Here is a 21,889-nt window from a genome sequence, read left to right on the forward strand (position 1 = left end):
ATTTCAAGTTCTCTGGCTGAAGACTGTGTCTTTATTTGAATTTGTAAAGTTCACAGATTTGGCTACTCAAAAACCAGTGAGATCAGTTCAGCTTAGGAAACTTGGAGCAACTGTGTAATTAAAAAGCTTTCCTATCCAACATGGTGTCTGCATCATCTTCCAGCTGTATATTCCAGCAAGCAGAAATAACAGACTTGTTTGTATCAAACGGACTATTATTTTTATTAATCAGTGTTACACATACAGGTTAATTAAAAAAGCTACAGTTTGTGAAATACGCCATCTAGCTAAAAGATACAAATCTAGGCCAATTGCCGTGGTATCTATTGATGCTCAGCCACTGTAAGAAATTTACAGTTTATTTTCCAATATACAAAACCTCAAGCAAACATTTCCTGTTAAACGCTCAGTAAAGCTCACAGCATTCTACTACGCAGTTTCATATATAGTGTTTTAGTGCAAAAGGAAGTACAAATATAAAAATACTGAGGCTCGAATTAAAAAAAAAAAAAAAAGACAAAAAAACCCAAGCAAGCCGTGGAGTTAGAGGTGGGTGTCTGCTATGGGTATTCTTCTAAGCTCTACAATCTGGGAGTTAGCCATGCTGCCACCATCCTGGCTGCCATGACAAGATTCATTATCACTGACACTCAGACCTGCACCTGAAACAGCAAAACAAAGAAAACAAAGAAAGAATCAGTGAGAATGAAATCCTGACACAGAAATGGTGACACTGTGTCCTGCTCTGCTTTATTCCAGTTATTGAAATGATTCCCTACCCCACAACGTTGTGGCAAGCTTCCTCTTACTAGCCTGCAGTTCTGAATCCACAGATTGTAACATTATCTGACGTAGTTTTGTACCATCCAGATACGTTTTTTCATAATTCCACTGTCAGTCGCTTTATTTGTCTCAGTAAATGGTACAATAGCTATTCAAAGGTTGTCTTGAAATCACAAAAGCATAAATCAAGGCCTGGCTTCGGCTGGGTTCATGGTCTGGCTGTTACAGTCTGGTATTTCCAAGGACTTCTTCATGAAAAATTGATTTTTAATGATACAATTTCCCTGTTAAACTATAATTCCAGCTGGTTTAATAGGATTGTAATTTCAACATGAGAAAAGACGCTGACTAAATATTCCTAAACCCACATTTGGCACAAGCTGGTGTATTATGTTTTTCTTCTGCTGTGAGATAATACTAGATTTTGGCCCATGGAAACTTCCAAAACATGTCTGGAAGAGACCTCAGGCCATCCCCTCCATCCTTTTGTCACAGGAGTTCTGCTAGCTTGTTGCTTCCTTGTTGTTTTGGGGAGGTTGGAGTTTATTTGGGGGAGAGTTTCAAGTTATTTAATGTGAAGATACATAATCCTTCACTAGCTTTTATGAAATATGTACTTTTTCAGACCACTTCTTCAAAGAGTATCAGTTGCAACTATAAACTTTGATGTGTTTTCAGCTCCTCTCTTTGAGTTGCAGAGCAAATCCTAAAAAATACATGGGTCTTGTTAGGGTTTAGGGCATCTAGGCTTCGAATTTATTGAGAAGTGCACATCAGTGTGATTAGGCATGGTGATTTCAAGACAAATTTCAGGCATGGTCTTAGGGCGATGTCACTTACAAATGACTAGGTACGTTATTAATTTGGGCATACATAGATCTGTAACTACATGTAGTTCAAGGGAGCTGCAAAGGAATGACATTTGGCTCACAAAGACCTGAACAGATTATTTCGGGAGAGCCAGAGATTTGCATTTTCATATTAAAAAATATGTTCAGGAGTTTCTATCAGTTGTGACATGCATCTCTCATTTCTGCCTCAACCAGCACTCCAGGCTTTGGCTTGTTCAGCAAAAGACGAGATAAGTGTCATTTTTTGGAGTTACCTCATCATTTTCTATGCCCCCTATTGTTCCACTTTTACAAAGTTTTTCCACGGCAGCCTTCCTTCCACTATCCCCCAAGTGGAAAAGAAGTACAGACAAAGAGGCAGAGGTGGGATGCTCCTTTGCTATGGGAAGTCAGGCTGCAATCTTGAATATGGAGCTTGGTACACAGAACACAAGCAGGTTCTAGGCAGGCTTTCCTGCAGAGGTCTGGTAGAAGTTCTGGTAGGGACCAAACTCAGCCCTACTGCATCCAGGGAAAAAGTGGGTATTTCTGCACTGAGGTCCTTCTTACAACTGGTTTTGGTGTTTGGGCTGTAGAGTCAACATACATACATAGGTGAATCCTGCTCTTGGGTCTGTATGACCCAAGCTCTTTAGACCAGCAATTACTGTCAGAGTATAACAGGAGTAAAAATCTATCAATGTACAGAGATACAATAATAAAGACAAAAAGATTAGGCTTTGAATCATTAAAAGACTAGTTTATAAGTGTACTGAAGATGATTAAGGAGTACTTTCTAATTTAAATTTATATGCGTTATTTAATCTTGTCATTGAATTATGGTCCTAATAACTAAAAGCTGCTTGAAAGTCCTCGGAAACCAGCCATTGCATAACCCAGTTATTTGGATTTTTTTTCTTTCTTCTCTCAAATGGGTTGTTTTAGAAAGGAAACATGAGTATAATAGAGAAGATAAATCAGACTGCTGTATTTACCACTTGGGGATGGAAGAACAAGGTAATAACCTTGAAGTAACTAAAATATTTTGAATAGAGAAACAAAATAATACTTCTTATACAGCACCATTAACATTGGAATTTGCTCAAAACATTTATTTAGGCTGAAGAGGGTACAAATTTCAAAATGGGAAAAAATACATTACTGAAAAATATTTAAAGTCATGTCATATAAATATGATCATTCTGGGTTCTGATTTTAAGGTGAACACTGACTGTTGGGGTTAGAAAGATATTTGTCTTACTGGTGGCTATACTGCAATTATTCAGGTCGAGCTTTCTTAAAGAATCTCACGCTGGTCATTATAAAAAGATACAGATGCAGGTCTAATATGCTAATACATATAGCATATGTATGTATATTCTTATATGTCATATATGTCTGTATATTCTTAAATGTCATTTACATGCATGCTTTGTGCAAAGTAAGAGCAGAGGTTTTTTGTTACAGAGCTTCTTCTCGGGAACTTGGTAAACCAGAGACTGAGGTAGGCTACTCTGGGTTTACAAGGGCCTTGTTCTGCTGCTGGTACAAAGGCAAACTATGTAAGTGCTGATCCTTTTTAGGAATACCTGGATACCAGCTTACCAAACAGCTGGCAGACTGGGAAGGGTACAACTGTTTACATGATGGAGTTTCATAGAGTTCATTGGCCTGGATTGTTCTCAGATTATTAACTCAATTTAAACTCAATCAGATCACAAAAAACATGTAGTCCCCTGGAGATGCAAGCGTTGGATGGTAGCTACGTACACAGCAGGGAGTATTACTTTTCCCCAATTTGTGAAGAAACTATTTTAAGAAAAATCGCAGGAAAATGGGGCCTTTCTTCCCTTTTTTTCGTATCAAAGGAGTAGCTAGAAACCAGAAAAATCTTGTATCTCACTTCGCAAACCCAGCAAGATCGCTCCAGTGACATCTACTGGTAGAAGGATTTCACCCGAGCATTCCTACGTGCCCTTGAACTCCCGCTGTTAACATCTGTTTGCTCAGATATATCTCAAACTTTCACTAAAACATTTCAAGGAGTTTGTAATTACTGTACTCAGATTTCTGGGGAGACTTTATTTTGTAAACACTTCCATCTTGCTCTCTGAATCAGTCGTTTATATTTTATGCGTAAGCCATATTAGATAGAAATGAGTAAGCTACATGAGCCAAATTTAATTGTTCTTTCAGAGTTTTGACCATACAGAAATGACACCAACAGACATCTAGACTTCTATTAATAGAGTTCATTGGACAAAAAAATGCTTTTTGGATATTATTCAGTCACGTTCAACAGATAACAAGTAGAATATTTGTGAGCACTCACAAATGAGAAGTTGAATGAATATGCACACTGGCTACCCTCCCTTCCTTTTTTTGAAGGTGAGCCGTTCAAAGTGGAAATAACACAGGTTGATAAGGCAGAGCACGAATCTGGCACTTTGCCACTGTCTACAATTTATCTGTCCTGTGACAGACCATCTCCAGGATGTTGCACTGAAAACTTTCCAAAATTTGAAATTTCAAATGTTTCCTCTAGTTCAGGATGCCCAGCATGAGATGCTTAACTTTTAAATGAGGCACCTACAGTGGTATCCCCAGTGTTTAAAAATGCTGACTTTGGAACGCTAGCTAAGTTAGATTAAAAACTATGAGTTGGTTTATATAGCATCATTACTGTAATCAGTGCATTTGTGTGTGGGGAGGGTAACTTAACACAGCAGATTTTCCCATGTTTTCTCCATGTAGAATATTTATTTAGGATTTATCATATATGCCTCTGTTAAACTCAAAAATACACTGAGATGTGGATGTAGCAATATCCTCCATTGATACTATCTAATATATATTTGGGAAATACCATGTGTTAGGCTGGTATTCTCTGCTCTAACCCATAAATATCTTTGCAAACAACTTCCTACAATGGTGGATCACCAGTCAGCAGTGGAGGGGTTTGGGCCTCTCCAAGGGCTTTGTTGTTTCTTGCATTCACATCTCACCCAAAGGAATGAATTGGTTCAGTTTTGTGCATCAAAGAAGAGGGGAGGACAAGAGCATCTGTAGGAGAATGGAATAGGGATGGAAGCTCAGAGATCAGTAAAGCTAGCGTGCATTTATGGTATTTATGCTTTGGAGCAAAGCTGATGGACTGAAGCTGAATCTGCTTTGGGACAGATTCCGTCTACTTTTATTCTCTTGGCTGCTTTTTTAACTCCCCAGCTCTAACCAGAGTCCTCAGGGAATTCTGCTATATTGAGCTTTAGCCTCAATGATGGTAATATGCAACTCTGTGACAATCTGGAATGTAATGGTCTTATTAAATTGTTTATCAATATAAACCTTGCATAAGAAATTAGAGGAATAATGAAATCTAGTCCAAAATGACAGCACTTTTGAAGTTAATTAGTGCAATTAACAAAAACTGATTATTAAATATTTCTCCTCAGTACAAGCTAAGCCTTTGATTCATTATAAAAGCCGTAAATGAAATGTAATAAGACAAATTCAAAAACACAAAAAATGTTTTTATTTTAGATAACAAATATTATATAATATTTAAATATTATTTAGATTTTATTTTATTTTTACCTAAGTACATAAAATAGACAGGATATCCCTAAATAATTTTTTCCTACAACAATTGTTCTATAATTTCTTCGGGTAAACTGTATTTGAGTTGACTGGTCTCCCAAAAGATATCTACAGTATAAGAGATGAGGTGGTATAGTGGGAATAGTGATTCCTAACTATGTATTTCTGTAAGAACATGGACATATTAGATGGAAAGGAGGAATTTAGTGATTAGGAATTCAGAGGCTATGACTTTATGATAGAAGAAGTCCAGCTTTTGGATTGCACCAAATAAAAAATTCACTGGCCATGTGATGCAAGGCTTGCATAAAGCTAGCATAAAAGCTGTCCAAGAAACAGCACACTGTTGTCCACCTAATTTGCTAGAAAAGCAGTTGTACGCCTTCATCTGACCCAGTCCGTATTTCAGGTTAATCTGTAATTAGGCCCAGCATTAATGATTATGGAACCAAGGGCTAAGTGCATAGTTCTACAACACATTTCTTTAGCAATAAGGCCAAGTGTGCCAACGCATCTATTCGTGGAGCTGTACTGCAAACTGCAAGCTCCTAAATCATTGCAAGTTAAAGAACAAAGTTGTGCTGTGGGGGTTTGTTTGATTTTCTTTAACTTACACCAGTCATCCTTCATTTCTACTGTTGAAAGTGGTCAGCTGCAGTGCAAGGGTGAGGCAGGAGGAGAGGAATGGGATTTTAGCTCTGCGGTGGGTTATACCCTCATTCTTACTGATCCTGGCTGCCAGATTAAACCCTGTGGCTACAAAGAGTGAGCATAAATTAAAGTAACCTCCAGGCAGCTCCAAACTATGTATGCAGAAAGAACAGATGAAGTGCAAAGAGGCATAATGACATTTTTGCATATTCCTCTGCTAATCAGTGCTGATCCTCAGCCAAACTTCAGAGTGGGAGCTAAGGTTGAGTTTGGTTACAGATTGATAGTTTTAGGGAACGACAGATAATGGAGGTTTCTGCTTCTGTTAATCAGAGGTAAAGCTCAAGCAATAGCAGTGCAAGCATTTCTATTCTTCCTCTCTAGGCCAAAGCCACAACATACAGTTTAGGAGTGATAAAAACAGCTCATGTGGTGCAAAGCACCTTTCCCCTGCTCTCCCAGGCGCTTGTTTACTTTAGATAAGGAATTCTCAGCCTGCTGAAATAAAGCCTGGCCCAAAAAGTTTTGACAGGCACTACTTAATAGCAAATGACCGACAATAGCAAGGCAGCAAAAAGGCATCTCAGCTGCCCATACATTTTAGTTTGTTTAGAGAAGTGCTGGCCTTCCAGTTGCTGATGACCACTGCTTCCTTGGAGCTGGGACTGGAGCTCAAAGGGCATCAAGCAAGGGAAGAGCAAGACAGACAGAGGGGGAGAGGAAGCAGAGTAAGAGGAAGAGGGAGAGAAGTCCCTAACCTGGCTTGATGCAGTTTCATACGAGTACGGGCAAAGATGCAAGGGAGGAAGAAGAAGTGTGCAGCCAGAAGGGACCAGGAGACAGGTTCCTTTCAATGCCTGCTAGCTTAATGGTATCACAGAATTCCCATCAGACCACAGCTCAGTGAATACTTTTGCAGAATAAGCTTGAACTGCCAAATAGAGGAGAAATCCCACTTTCACCACCTCATCTCCCTTTTTATTGCTCCCATGTGGTTTCCTCCCTCATGCCACTGGGAGCATCTTGGCTCCTTGGCCATGCACTGAACTGGACTGAAGAGCAAAAATAGTAAATCAGATATGATTTTTAGTTACAAAAAAGGTCATGTTTTTTGTTTTAAAGTATGTGTTGAGCTGCAGCTTGTACGTAAGGCAATAGATGATAAGCACTTACTTGGTGGTTTAAGCTACTCTAACCTTAACACCGCCTCTTCAGTTTGGCTTGTTCAAATGTTGCTTGTGGGGCTCAGAAGCATATGGGACAACTAGTTTGGCTTAGAAATCATCTTATTTTGCTGCTCTAATGTTTCTGGGGACACAGTTCAGGCAAATAAATACATGTTGGGGCAAAATGGTCAGGTGCTACTTGAATCTGTAATGCAAATAAAAATATTTTTCCCCAACTGTGACCTAAGGTCTCTGCTTCAAACCATACTGATACAAAAGACTCATAAGAACAAATGATAATGAATAATAAAATATTAATAAAGAAGACAATAATAAAATCCAGGCAAAACAATCGAAAGTAAAAAAGTTCTAGACCCACTGCCTTTAGAAGGACTGCCTTTAGAAAACAAATTAACTGAGGAGCTTGAAGATTTATTAAAATATCAATAAATGCTAAATTGTGATGGATTACATTAACCACAAGTTTTAACTACTGCTGTTGCCTAACTTGCTCTTCATGATTTAAGATTCATTCTTCCACAGTGTGTAGAGTTTACTGCTGAAAATAGGCCAACTGATGACAACTGACCTGCTTAAGAGGTCAACATTGTGTGCAATGGTGGGAGTGTTCGATATGAATGGATTCATATCGTACTATCTGTGAATCATCTGGTTTCCTTCAAATTATTCAGGAAATAGTAACAAAGTAAAAGCTACCATCTTAGGTATTTAGAAAAAAAAGTTTGCAATTCTAAGCTTGTGCACCTAGATTTGAAAGTCTTGCCCAAGTCTTTAAATACATAACAAAGTAGAAGTAGTCTGCAGGATATGCAGGAAAATTGATGGGTACAACACAGATTTTGAGACAATTTTCATAAAAATTCATATTTCTTAGCAGTAGACCAGTTATCAATCAATCAATTATATTCCTAATTAGAAGAGTTTTCTGCAATAGAAATTGGCTTAGGAGATAAAGTATTATGCATATACTGCATAAAACTACCCCTTCATTCTCAGCATTCCCAGTCTTCCAACCAGCTTGACTACTTTCCTTGGTGTCACTGAAGTGAACAAACTCCTTAAATTATCAGTGCCAGAGCACCTAACCTACTATTGCCACCAATACCTCGCTGTTGCCTCTTGAAAGGCTCAATGGTATCCTCAGAGATCATTCGGGTGACCTCCTACTACCAAGCCTGTCCATTTGTATTTCAGCCAGTGCCTAAAGGTCGGCTTGGGTTAGCATCTGCCAAGTCTTATCAGTTGGCACTCCTCTGCCTTTGTGGTCATCTTATCAGATATTTCCATGTTGACCTATCTTTGAATCAGGTGTCACTTCACTTCTTCCACCTGTGGCCACATTTTGACTATCCATTTATATCACCATTTGAATAACTTCAAGTTTCCTTGGTGGAGTGGGTGAGACAGCAGGAAAGCAATACATACTGAGGGCAAAATCTAGGATTTTGAAGACTTGAACTCTAAGGCTATTGAGGGGAATCTGATTATAAACATTTTGGTTTGCAGGCATAGTTTGAACGTGGACACCTGTAGTGTCCTCCCCTGCTTCTGTCCTCCAGTGGCACAGTGAGATCATCACAGCTGGGTCTTGTGTTTGGGCAGAAATCTGACTTGTTTATCTTTTGAGCGTGCCCCATTTTTCAGGACCAACTGTATTTTATGTAAATATTTTGTCTTACACTTATTGAGAGAATCAATATTTATGAAGTTATGCTGTTTCTCATAGATATATATATATGCAAAAAATAAAGATAGGCATTGTATGTACCCTATATGTCAATGTGAATAAGAAAGGAAAAGAAGACAAGACAGCCAATGTCTGGAAGCAGCAAGATAGCCATTTAAGCACTTGTGAAAAAATGTCAGAGCCTCCAATCTGCTGCTACTTTCTGTAGGTATGCTTGTCTTCATGAATCAAAATGTATTTTTACAGCCCCTTTCTCTGTTATTTTAGCTAGCCTCAACAATATTGTCATCGAATAGCATTCTAAGGCAAAACAATTTTACTTCAGAATTTCACTGGCAATCAAATTCCTTTAATGGATCTCATTAATTGGATCTCATGGCACAGTGACACCATTAAGGTAAAAAACAGCAAAACAACCTTCAAGGAACAAGCAGAAGAGTCACTCACCAGCCTTTAAAGCAAATATTAGGTCATCAAACTCCTGTGATTCCTCATCAGCAACCAATGAGCTGGCACTAAATCCTCTAGAAGGGTGGAAAACATTGCCATTTTGTGGACTTTGCTTAAAGGCAGCACTAGCCTGACTAGCAGGCTGCAAGGATGCCCTCTCCCAGTCTGCAGGCACCTGCAAAGTTTAAAAAGACACAGAAATGCAGTAATCATCAAAACTACAGTATAGAAATTGGAAACTATGACCAGAGACAAACTCAAGACTAAGAGATTTTGAAACCAGCTATTCTGTCACTTCTATAGGAAACAGGTAGCCTTTTTTTTTTTTTTAAATAATATATTTAATATATATAACTCAACTACATGTCATTTAACTTTGCTTTTATTATGCCTCTCTTCTCTTCTCCTTCTCTCTTCCATTCCTTTCCATTCCATTTTATTCTAATTTTATTCTATTCTATTAAATTTTCCATATATTTTGTAGAGCATGACTTTGGAAAATTAAAACTCATCTAAGGCCTATAGTAAGTGTTAGAAAGAGTTAACTTGATATATTGGTATCTCATGACCCACTTCTGAAAACTTTACCCAGTCTTTATAACAAACTGAAGACTTGAGTAGAAAAAGAGAAATTCTCTAGATGGGATGTTACCAGGGAATTGTAAGTTCTGAGACTATCACCATAGCTAAAGATAACAATTTTTATGGTAAAAAAATTAAAAAATCCCCCCCTCCCCAAAGCCAACCTAAAATGATTAGCAACTCATTCCTGTCTATTACATTTCAGTACTGCCACCTAAATTTCTAGGTACATTTTCAATAGACAAGGTAATGACTACGGAGCATTGTTACCTCTTCCATAGCACTGATGAGGTTCTGAGTGGACTTGCTGATCTCTCCACCTGCAGCCGGCAGACCACTGCCATGTGTGAGAAAAGCTGACCCCGGTGTTGTATGCCCATTCATGTCTACAGAATAACTTGCTTTCACAGGGCAGCAAAGTTGGTTGTGCAGGATAAAATATACCACAAAGACATAAAGACCCTGAAACAGAGAGAGAAAAAGAACATCAGCATTTGAAATACAGGGAGCGTAGGTCAGAGTTTGAATGCAGTCATGGCAAGGTCCTATATACTGTAGCAGATGCTTTCCCTTATACCAGCAATCTGTGCCTTAAAGGGCTGTAGCCTATGGAAATTCTATGGAAAATAAGAGAAGACATCACTGCCTATCAAAAATCTGGAAGCTAAAAGTAAGTTCACATTTTGAGGCCTCCAGCTAAACACACACAAACACAAAATCACAAAACAAACCAAAAAGAGTCATTGAAACTGATTATTTGGTTGAACCCACATGGTTGCAAAGCAAAGCCAAGATCCCAAGAACAACAAAACCAACTTGAGTTTCACAGTTGTCATAATAGTGAAAATGTGATCAAGGGCCGCCTTTACAATAGGATTTGGCTGCTTTCCTCTAGCCACAGTTCTTTATTTCCTTACTGACCTGCTGGCTTTTTGCATTCTTGCTCCAATTTCAATCTCCTGCAAGCTGCACTGCTGCCATCACAGATACCAAGTTGTAGTTATAAATTAGATTTCCTATGATATCCACGAATTCAGCACTGCCTTTCATTTCTGATTACTACAAAGGCTGTGCTGTATGCTTCTGCAGTTCTTCTTTAAAACCTGTTAATTTTGACCTTTAGACTTATCCAAGAAAAGTATTATAACAATGCCTTTTGTTTGCATAGAAATCCAATGATTGAACTTCTGAATATGAAATCTGACTTTCTCTAATTCTTAAGTTACACTGAGAGAAAATAATCAATTTCAACTGACAAATCAACCAGTTAAATAGTTACTAAAGAAGGAGTTAACCAAAAAAGTACAGAAAGAAGACTTCTGGATTCTTGCTGATTGCTGCAATACAATTACATTTGCACTGTATTTTGTATTTATTTCCCATCGTCCTGAAGACCCCTGAAACCAATTGTACTAAACAGAAGAATTTATTGGAAAGGTACTCATTGGCATGAAAGTAATAACTGCTATTATAAATAGAAAGGAGTTTCATCTAATTATATTTGTGAATTCCTCATGGAAGGAATTTTGAAAATACATGGAGACTGCAAATACCCATGAGGTATGTTCATTTCCATCTCTATAAAACAGCCAACAGCACTTCATTATCTACAGATTCATAATTTCTAATTATGCCGAAACGATATGACAAAAATGCCGGGTCCAAAGTGACACAGAAGTTACTGGAATTTCAATCTCAGCTGGTCAAATACTGGAAATACCCTCATACAGTTTCTAAAAAGCCACATGTGCACTCTCTTTTTTAACAGCAAAACAGCAAACAAAAGTGTAAAACCAACTATTTCAAGAAAATATTTTCCCACTTTTCCACATTATTGGTTTTTGTCATAAGGACCCAGGCAGTTAACCAAGAGGAGATTTCTCTGTGATACGTATAAGTAAATACATTCCAAAAACCTGATGCAAACACATATTGCACTTAAGAAACACTAAAAAGGAATCAAAATGCTCTTTCATTCTATAAACAAATCCAAGAACTTTGATGTAGGTCAAGCATAATGGGACCAGCAAATGGATTTCTTTTAATTTGTTTAATGGATATGAAAAGTATAAAAAAACCAAGAAGGACAGATAATAGTGACAACACTGAATTCAAAGCAGCCTCTGGCATTTTGGTCTCTGAGGACATAGCCACAAAAGCTGCACACGTTTCAAGTGGTTTTATACTTTTAAAAAATACCCCATTAGCTGACAACACTGCACAGCCCTGTCTTTCAGAGTCACTGGTATGAAATGACCATGATAAGTCACTGTTCTAAGCAGCCCCAGGTGTGGGAACTCACTCTTCTAGAACAAATAAACATGGAGTAAAGTGCAAGAATTTTCTCCTTAACCCAGCCTGATCTAATTCTCTGTGTGTTTTGGACAGTGCTATTTCTGAGGAACTGTCGCTCTACCAGAACTGTAGACAGGCATGTCGGCACCCCAAACATCCTTGCTGCTACTCCTCCCTGCTTCTGCTCTTTGCTGTCATCCAGAGACATAGAGCCTTGTCCTAGGGAGCAGGAGCTAGCATCCCTGAGATGCACTGCCTCCTGTGGCACTCCTGCTGCAGCCCTCCTTTTCTCGAGGCTGAGAATGAACTTCAGTGTGTGCAGTTCAAAGAATTCCCATGCATTGATGCAGACAGGTGACGAGGCAGCTCCTCTGGCTCTCCTATAATGAGCGCACAGATTCAGGGGGGTTATTTGACTGTGTAAGATAGGGGGAATCAAAGGCTGAGTTAGCTAACAGAAAAAAAAAACTTGTGAGTTTTACTTCCCCAACTCTTGTGAAATATTATGGCAATGCCTTACAAACTGAAGTTTAAACCTAGCAAACCCCAACACTCCTAAGCAGGTTATATGTTTACACAGATACTGTGTTGCTGGCTAGATTTCTTGTTTAGGTAGACAAACGATGGAATCTGCTTTGACCTACATTCCTATTCAAATCTTGACACTCAAGAAGATACACTTTGTAGAGGTGATTTCCTATGTGGTTTAGTTTGAAGTATCAAAAAGCATTTGTGGTCTTATTCTCACTACCCTGTGTCTTTATTAGAAACCACCGCTATTGAATTTCGAGAAACTAAAACAAGGCAAATGATCCTGCCCAAACCACACCGAGGTCTAAGGATAAAACACATGAAGATGCCATGGATCAAGTCATGGAAAGAGATTGCCCTGAGAAGCTGTGGCTGCCCCATCCCTGGCAGTGTTCAAGGCCAGGTTGGATGGGGCTTGGAACAACCTGGCTTAGTGGAAGGTGTCCCTGCCCATGGCAGGGGGTTGGAACTGGACGAGCTTTAAGGTCTCTTCCAACCCAAACCAGTCTGTGAGTCTCTGATTACGATATGACTTGTGCTTGTTTTAGCACCAGCAACTGCCAGGCTATTTACTTTGAAGGAGAACAGGCAAGATGCAGACACACGGGTTGTGTCAGTGCAACCACAGCTTTCATAGTCTCAGTGTTTTTTTCAAAAGCACTAGTTTGAGAATTGACTTGACCTTCATCACACTTTTGACATATTATGTTCTTTTTCACTGCAACCTTTAATACTGTAAAAATCATCTTAAAGTACTATGAAAATAAGGCTGTTGGCATTGTAATATATGTTTCACTGTGTTTATCATATAAACACAGTTTATATAGGCCAAGTTGGCACCACTTTGCTTTTTCAGAGACATACAGACATTGCCTTTGCCAGCTGGACCAAGTATGAAATGCAGAGAATAGTCAAGTTCTGTTGACAGGTCTACCAGTCTTGCAGGCTGTTCAGAGAAGAAACTTACACACTTCAAGGGATCAAAAGAAGATAGGTCTGGGTTACATTAGTAACACCAGCAATGACATCTCTATGTGGTTAAAAACGTGGTAAATACAGATTTTGTATTCTTCAGAAGTTTCCATTAAAAAATCCCCAACTAAACTCCCAAAACCCAAAGCCCAAAACCTCAGCCTAGTACCAATATCCTCTGCTGTTGCATACAGATTCAGAGCCATCTTCATCAGCACATAAGCACGTACAAGGAAGTCAAAAGAAACTATTGAATCTCAGAGTGAAACAACTGCTAATCTCAGAGCTGGACCTGTGCTCTGTGGAAGAAGATTGAACAACTAAGCTGAAGAACTATGACTCTGGAGGATGCAATTGTTATATTACCTAACTTCTGTAAACTGGGCCCACAGGGCCACTTAAAAAACATTTAACCCTGTGTCATTTATGGTTACATGATGATAGCAGTATTAATACAGTGTCACAGTAAAAGATAAGAGGAAAAAGTGTTACTAATGCATTTCTCGTAGAGGAAGATGAAAACTACTTCAAGCAGACAATCAGGTTGTCCCAAAGGAGGGAGCACAGACAGGCAACTTACAGTTCTTCTCAGATGTGGTGGCTGTCTGAAAAATGTTTACAAGATATTGTCAGTAAAGACTGCTGGTTATTTCACTGATATATGTTGATGGAAGACAATTAAGCTTTTATTATCTCACCTCAGGAAGCTGGCCTATACATCTGATCTTTTGCAGAGTTATGTTGGGAAAAATTACCCAGAAAAACCACAGCTTCAACTGTCTGAAGGAAAGCTCACGTGCAACAGAGTCCGCTGTGACCTTTTCAGCCACTGAGGTCAACCACTGAGCAGCCTCAATGCTGCTCTAAGTTACACAGATATCTCAGCAATCCTCTTTTGGATTTTCTATGGATACTTGGCCAACTTGATTGATTGACTGATCCCATGGACAAGGGGAGAATGGTCAATAACAGCTGATTTGAGTTTTGCAAGGCTTTCAGCAAGGTCTCCCACAGCATGCTCGTACCCAAGTTAGAACATTGTCGTCTACATGGGTAGAGAACCAGATGGGTAAGAAATTGAACAAGCGGAGGGCCACCGAGATGGTGAGGGGCTCAAGCACATGCCCTGTTAGGACAGACTGAGGGAACTGGGATTTTCAGCATAGAATCACAGAATCATGGCATGGTTTGAGTTGGAAGAGACCTTAAAACTCATTCAGTTCCAACCCCCTGCCACGGGCAAGGACATCTTCCACTAGATCAGGTTGTTCCAAGCCCCATCCAGCCTGGCCTTGAACACTGCCAGGGATGAGGCAGCCACAGCTTCTCTGGGCAACCTGTGCCAAGGCCTCACCACCCTTACAGGGAAGAACTTCCTAAGATCTCATCTCAATATCCCTTCTGTCAGGTTAAAGCCATTCCTCCTTGTCTTGTCCCTACTTGCTCTTATAAAAGGATACTTAACATGAGGGTAATTAAGCACTGGAACAATTTGGACAAAGAGACCGTGGAAAGTTCTCTATTGGAGAAGAAGGGAGGTTTTTCCTGGTACATTTTATAATCTGTGGGAGGGTTTTGTGCATGCACGGGTGTGCGGGAGATTCTCATACACAACAGCTTGATTTACTTATTCTGTGGTGTGACAGCTGCAGGAAGCTACTAAATTAAGGACAGACTTCCACAGCTGTCAATGAAAGGACAGTATATTTTACACTTCATAAGATTACATGCAGACCGGGAGGACTGATCCATAGAAAGCCTTCATTGCATATTTGACACTTGTAGTCTCTCTGCCTCTTTATACTCTAATCCTGCATGTTCCAACTCACTGTGTTGACACTAGAGTATGTCTAAATTTGGAAATATAGATAACTGCTAATAGTAATGAGAGAGGATACAACAGACTGTAGGCCATCATCAAATCTCTTTATTATCTCCTTTTTACACACTGAGAAAAAACCAAGTTGCCTACCGTATCCCATAATTTTAAATTGGTCTTGTAAGAGAAAGGACTTTAATTACTCTAATAGACACAAACACATCAAGGCATTAGATTTAAAATAAAAAACCAAAACAGCCTAAAATAAATTATACTTCTCACAAAAGTATTTTCATCCATGCCTAAGATATCCTACCCTGAATTGCAAAACTATTTTTCCAAGGAGAAGTGGATTCAGACAGCATGATCTATTTTAGAGCAGTGGTATTTCTATTTATAAAATTAAAATATTTTAGCAGGGCTTTTGGTAAAGACAAGTAATTTAAACACTCCATTTGAATAGATCCTCATACTGTTTCAGGGTTCCAACACTAAGTAAAATTCAGTGTACTCTACAGAGGCATTCTTTGAGTCCCAGTTTTTACTTGATAACTATCATCATGTGACTGTATCACCAAAAGTTGTTTTTTCAAAAAACAGTATTTTAAGTGAAATCAAGGCTTGTGAAGAAAGATGCTACCTTGTGTTACACCACAAAAAGACCTCTTTGTCCGGGACTGGATCATTCTGATCTTTAGATTGCCATGTCTACAACATCACTATCGCTTTTAAAGTTACACATCTACTGGTTCTAGGTGGTAAAAAAAAAAAAGAAATCACACAAACAGGTGCCTCTACAAAAAGAGTTGTCTTTATTCAGACCAGCTTTTGAGACTAGCTGTCTGTAGTCGCTGTAGTAGAATTTCTGCTTGCTGGTTTATGCATTGATTAGTTTCACTTTAGAGTTTTTAATCTTGTCAGAGTGAGATTTATTCTTGTTCTCTGTCTGGACCACACTAATTTACTGTTGGCAGCCCATCCTAGAAAGTTCTTTGGTTGTGAGTTTAATTGTCAGGCTGTTGATGGCCACAGGATGTTCCTGCTCCTGGTGGCGTGTGCCTTAATGCCATAGCTGACTTCCTGTGAACTTCCCTGGGGATTTCACTAATTTACTGGAAGTTCTTATGCTGCGGACTTCTCTTTTCTCACGTAGTTTTCCATCACTGGCCAGTTAAAGCCTGCTGTGGATTAACAATGATTTACATAACAAGTGCCTACTGCTTTGGGGAAAATTACTGGTCTGATTAATCCAGATAATTTGCATGTTTCTCCATGTTCAGGATGCTAGTATCTACATAGCAAAAAGTGAGTCAGAACGTTAAAGGAATCATATTCAGGAAATTATAATCAGGGCCATTGTACAATGCATGATATATATTTGACACTGTCCTCTTCCCTAACCATTTCTGGAAGAAAATTAGCCATGGAACCGAATATTCACACACATAATGTCATTGATAATGTTAACCAAGTGACATGCATAAAATACCTAATTTTCTATTTCCTTATGCAAGTTTCCTTTTTTCAGAGATAATTATGATAAATTGGAGGCACAGTATTTTTGTGCATGTCTAGATACCAAAAAGCAGACTTTAATGTACATTTCATTTTTCTGTATCTCCTTCAACCATATTTTTCTTTGAGAACAGCTTGAAGATCTTTTATTGGTGTCATCATGACAGAAGTATCATCTCAGTCACATGATACTACATCCTAAGCCATCGTTCAACATCTCCCACTCATACCACTCCAGAAATATTAACCTTTGAAATGTAAATCAGATCCTTCTGTTTAAATCTAACTTTTTCTTGTCATTAAGTGACTGTTGTAAAAGCCATGTCCTTAGCAGTGCAATCCTGCCAACTGGTGATTACATTTAATAATTCAAATTTGGACCTGCTGTGTATCATCAAGGTTTGACTGTTTATTTGCCATTGGCCACCAGTTTTGATGAAGCTATTATAATTCTTATTAATCATATTATTGCTCTTATCACAGTTTCTATTTGGAACATTCACTGCTTATCCACACATTGCTTCCTGAGATAGTTACTCTCCATTTTGCTCTGCAGGAAAAGATTTGTGTCAGTTACAGCTGAAGTTAAAAAAATTCACATCAAAAGCAAAAGACAACAATAAATGTAACTGAGGACTGCAAAACTCATACCATCTTGGTAGGCAATATCATAAAACCACTTGTTGAACCAAACAACTGCCCTGACATACACATACACATACGCATAGACGCACACACACATATATGCATACATGTATAGGAGTCACCAGAAAAAATGAAGAAAAACAATAATTAATATATATATCATTAAATTAAGACTGTATTTACAAGTTTGCACTATAGTTATTTCAAGTGCTTTCTTTTTTGTAAAGTTATAATTCCACAGATAAACATATTACCGGTATATTCTGTAATAACTCTAAAAATATGTGCTTTCAGCATTATGAATACATTTTCCTAATATTAGCATAACACCTGAAGCTTAGTTTAAACTGCCAAGTTTCTCTTTATGCAGAGCCAGCTATGCCAAGACCATGCTGAATCTTGCAGTTTCTACACAAAGCCAAAGCCATAAATTCCTTTCAGGCAAACCGCTTTAAGCTCAAATTTAGTCAAAACTTGGCTCACGCTTACCTGAAAGGTTCACAGATTTTGGCAAATCTTTAAGAAGCAGATTTGATTGGATAGTCAGGATTCATTCTAAATATTTTGCACAGCTCTCAGCACACTCACAGCTACTCCCACACAACAGCCATTTGTACCTTCAATTTCAACCCTGCGAGTGGTGGAAAAGGTCTTGGGGTGTTTGGGGTTCTTTGTTTTGGTTTTTTGGGGGTTTTTTGGGGGTTTTGTTTGTTTGTTTGCTTGTTTATTGTTGTTGTTGTCTGTTTTAAGAGGACAGATTCAAATTTTAAAAGAGGTGTTCAGCTTGAAGATGCACTGAAAATACAGATGTTCAGCCAAACGTTCCAGACGTGCACACTGGGCTAGAATAAAATCCTGTTACTTCCTTCCAATGTAGTCATCCCGGAAATATCAAGAAAGCCCTATTTTTGTATTTCAGCTTAGCTGAGGAAGAAACAAACACTGAGTCAGAGACCAAAGGTACAAACAGTGGGACAGGCGTGATGTGTGGAGGACAAACATGGGAGAGCCAGCATGCAGAGGCATCTTGTAATTCATAGAATCATAGAATCATAGAATAATAAGGGTTGGAAAGGACCTTAAGATCATCCAGTTCCAACCCCCCTGCCATGGGCAGGGACAACTCACCCTAAACCACGTGGTCCAAGGCTCTGTCCAACCTGGCCTTGAACACCGCCAGGGATGGAGCATCCACAACCGCCCTGGGCAACCCATTCCAGTGCTTCACCACCCTCACTGTAAAGAACTTCTTCCTTATAGCTAATCTAAACTTCCCCCGTTTAAGTTTGAACCCATTACCCCTTGTCCTACCACTACAGTCCCTAAGGAAGAGTCCCTCCTCAGCATCCTTGTAGACCCCCTTCAGATACTGGAAGGCTGCTCTGAGGTCTCCACGCAGCCTTCTCTTCTCCAGGCTGAACAGCCCCAACTCTCTCAGCCTGTCTTCATACGGGAGGTGCTCCAGCCCTCTTCTCATCCTCGTGGCCCTCCTCTGGACTCGCTCCAACAGCTCCATGTCCTTTTTATGTTGAGGACACCAGAGCTGTATGCAGTACTCCAAGTGAGGTCTCACAAGAGCAGAGTAGAGGGGCAGGATCACCTCCTTCGACCTGCTGGTGATGCTGCTTTTGATGCAGCCCAGGATACGGTTGGCTTTCTGGGCTGCAAGCGCACACTGCCGGCTCATGTTAAGCTTCTCGTCAACAACACCCCCAAGTCCTTTTCTGCAGGGCTGCTCTGAATCTCTTCTCTGCCCAACCTGTAGCAGTGCCTGGGATTGCCCCCACCCAGGTGTAGGACCTTACACTTGGCTTGGTTAAACTTCATAAGGTTGGCATCGGCCCACCTCACAAGCGTGTCAAGGTCCCTCTGGATGGCATCCCTTCCCTCCAGCGTATCAACCGAACCACACAGCTTGGTGTCGTCAGCAAACTTGCTGAGGGCGCACTCAATCCCACTGCCCATGTCGCCAACAAAGATGTTGAACAGGACCGGTCCCAACACCGATCCCTGAGGGACACCACTCATTACAGGTTTCCAACTGGACATCGAGCCATTGACCACAACTCTTTGTGTGTGGCCATCGAGCCAGTTCGTTATCCACCGAGTGGTCCATCCATCAAAATGATGTCTCTCCAATTTAGGGACAAGGATGTCATGCGGGACAGCGTCGAACGCTTTGCACAAGTCCAGGTAGATGACGTCAACTGCTCTGCCCCTGTCCATCAGTTCCGTGGCTCCATCATAGAAGGCCACCAAATTGGTCAGGCAGGATTTCCCCTTAGTGAAGCCATGTTGGCTGTCACCAACCACCTCATTGTTTTTCATGTGCCTTAGCATGTTTTCCAGGAGAAACTGTTCCAAGATTTTGCCAGGCACAGAGGTGAGACTGACTGGTCTGTAGTTCCCTGGGTCTTCCACCTTCCCCTTCTTGAAAATGGGGGTTATATTACCTTTCTTCCAGTCATCGGGAACTTCACCTGACTGCCAGGATTTTTTGAATATGATGGACAGAATTCACCTCCACATTTCTGGCTGTAATCCCTCATTGCAGAGCCCGATAAGAATCAGTAAATCATAGCAACCACATGTGGTTGCAGGAGGCTGAGAACAGCCAGGAGCAGACAAAACAGACTAGCACCTCATTGTTCCCATCCTGCCTCATTTCTCAGCCCATGGCTTTTTTTTCCCTCTGCCTTTTTCTTTTTCTTTCCTGCACAGGCAACAGAAACTGAGGACAGCATCCCTTGAGGTCCTCTTTGATTAGGTTCTTCTTGTACTTCGTCCTATGCAGAGGACTACTCTGGTAATAGAAAGCTGCCAGATCTAATGAAAAATTGACTATTTGTCCATGGACGAACCTTACAATGAAAAAAGAAAAAACAGAAAAACTGAAAGCTATCAGGATGTTTTTTCACATATTTTTCAACTGCATTGACTATAAAGACCTAGAAATATCACAGGTCATGAATTTGCACACACAGTTTACCAATTTTGCAAACATTTACTCTCATACTTGCTTTCCAAGGTAAACATTTATAACCCTACATTTCAGCTCACATCTTACAATCTGAGCGTACTACTAATTTCTCTCTCCAACAGACAACAAATAGGGGATGATAAAGCCTTTGTTACCTCTGCCCCTAGGTCAGGAGGTCCCCTGACTAATAGTGTTAGAGCAGTTAATTCTCTAGTTATATCTGAAAGCTAGCATAGGAAAGCAATACTCCAGAGGGAAGTTAGCAATTGAAGAAATTACACTCAAGGACCATACAAACTGGCATCAACGAATACAGGTCAATCTTGCCCATATGAAAAATCAAAGAGAGGGCTGTTCCTGCAGCATGTTAAAGAATTCTTTTTATCATTAATTTTTGCTAAAGCAGTAACTTCTGCATATGTATACCAATGACAAATATGCAGAGTATAAAGAAACAGGGAACTGAAAGTCAGTATTGACAGACAGGAAGAAGTCAAAATAGAGAAGGTAACTTTGTGTTTATTGCTGAACTTGCTATTACAGAAAATTCTCAAAATGAAGACTTTAGTAAAGGCTAGGAATTACTGCTATAACTACATTTCTTTCCCTCTAATTGATTCTTTCAGTGTCATAATCTTTCTTATGCTTACTGTTATGTCTTTTTTATTTGCCACTCTGTGATATGTGACTGAGAAATTTGGTAGACCATTTACTTAGCAGCATTTTGCTGCAGTGCCACAGAGGAGTGCAGCTGTAACTGACTGGTGCAACTTCAGAAGCCACAAACACAAGAAACTTTCAAAAAACTCTGGACTGAAGGGACCCCTGGAGGGTTGTGGATTACTGATATAATTATTTTCCATACCTGCTGCTTGGGTCTTTTAGGGCAGACTGGTCAGAATAAGGTGTTTGTATACTCCAGCATCTACTGACTATAGGGAAAAGCTTTTGGGGATGTTGCTATCAGTTAGAGACACAAGCCATGCAGTTCTGTAAGGAACCAAACAAAGTTTCACCATCTTCAACCTCCTCTGAGTTAAAATTGACCCCAGCAAGCACCTTACAATGAATTTTTATACTTTTTATGTCCAGAATAACAGATGTGTACGGTACTGCAAGAATTTTTGCCAGAGAGCTCTGATAGTCTCAGAAGGAGAGGTCTTGTTTAGCAGGCTTTGTGATTAAATGATAATCATGGGAACCTCTCAGCAGTTTACACTCCCTACTCCCCTTAATAAAAATTACTGTAGATATTTACTGCCTTTCCACAGCTTTAGAGACAGAAGAAGGCAAGTCTTACTTATAAAGAAGGAAGTTAACACAGTTTTGGTTAGGGATGCTCCTCAAAAGAAGGGAAACATGGGC

General features: G+C 39.6%; 1 protein-coding gene across 1 annotated transcript in view; it reads right to left on the reverse strand.

The window, feature by feature from the left end:
* Positions 1 to 361: 361 nt before the first annotated feature.
* The window catches only part of ADGRV1 (adhesion G protein-coupled receptor V1), a 273,160-nt gene continuing 251,632 nt past the window's right edge, over positions 362 to 21,889 (reverse strand). Inside the window, exons 88-90 of the mRNA XM_030511555.1 lie at positions 10,038 to 10,229; positions 9,183 to 9,360; positions 362 to 662 (exon numbers count right to left, since the gene is read on the reverse strand). Coding sequence (XP_030367415.1) covers positions 544 to 662; positions 9,183 to 9,360; positions 10,038 to 10,229 — 489 coding nt within the window. The 3' untranslated portion in view covers positions 362 to 543. The remainder of the gene's footprint in view (positions 663 to 9,182; positions 9,361 to 10,037; positions 10,230 to 21,889) is intronic.

This window comes from Strigops habroptila, chromosome Z (assembly GCF_004027225.2).
Source record: "Strigops habroptila isolate Jane chromosome Z, bStrHab1.2.pri, whole genome shotgun sequence".
Taxonomy (NCBI): domain Eukaryota; kingdom Metazoa; phylum Chordata; class Aves; order Psittaciformes; family Psittacidae; genus Strigops; species Strigops habroptila.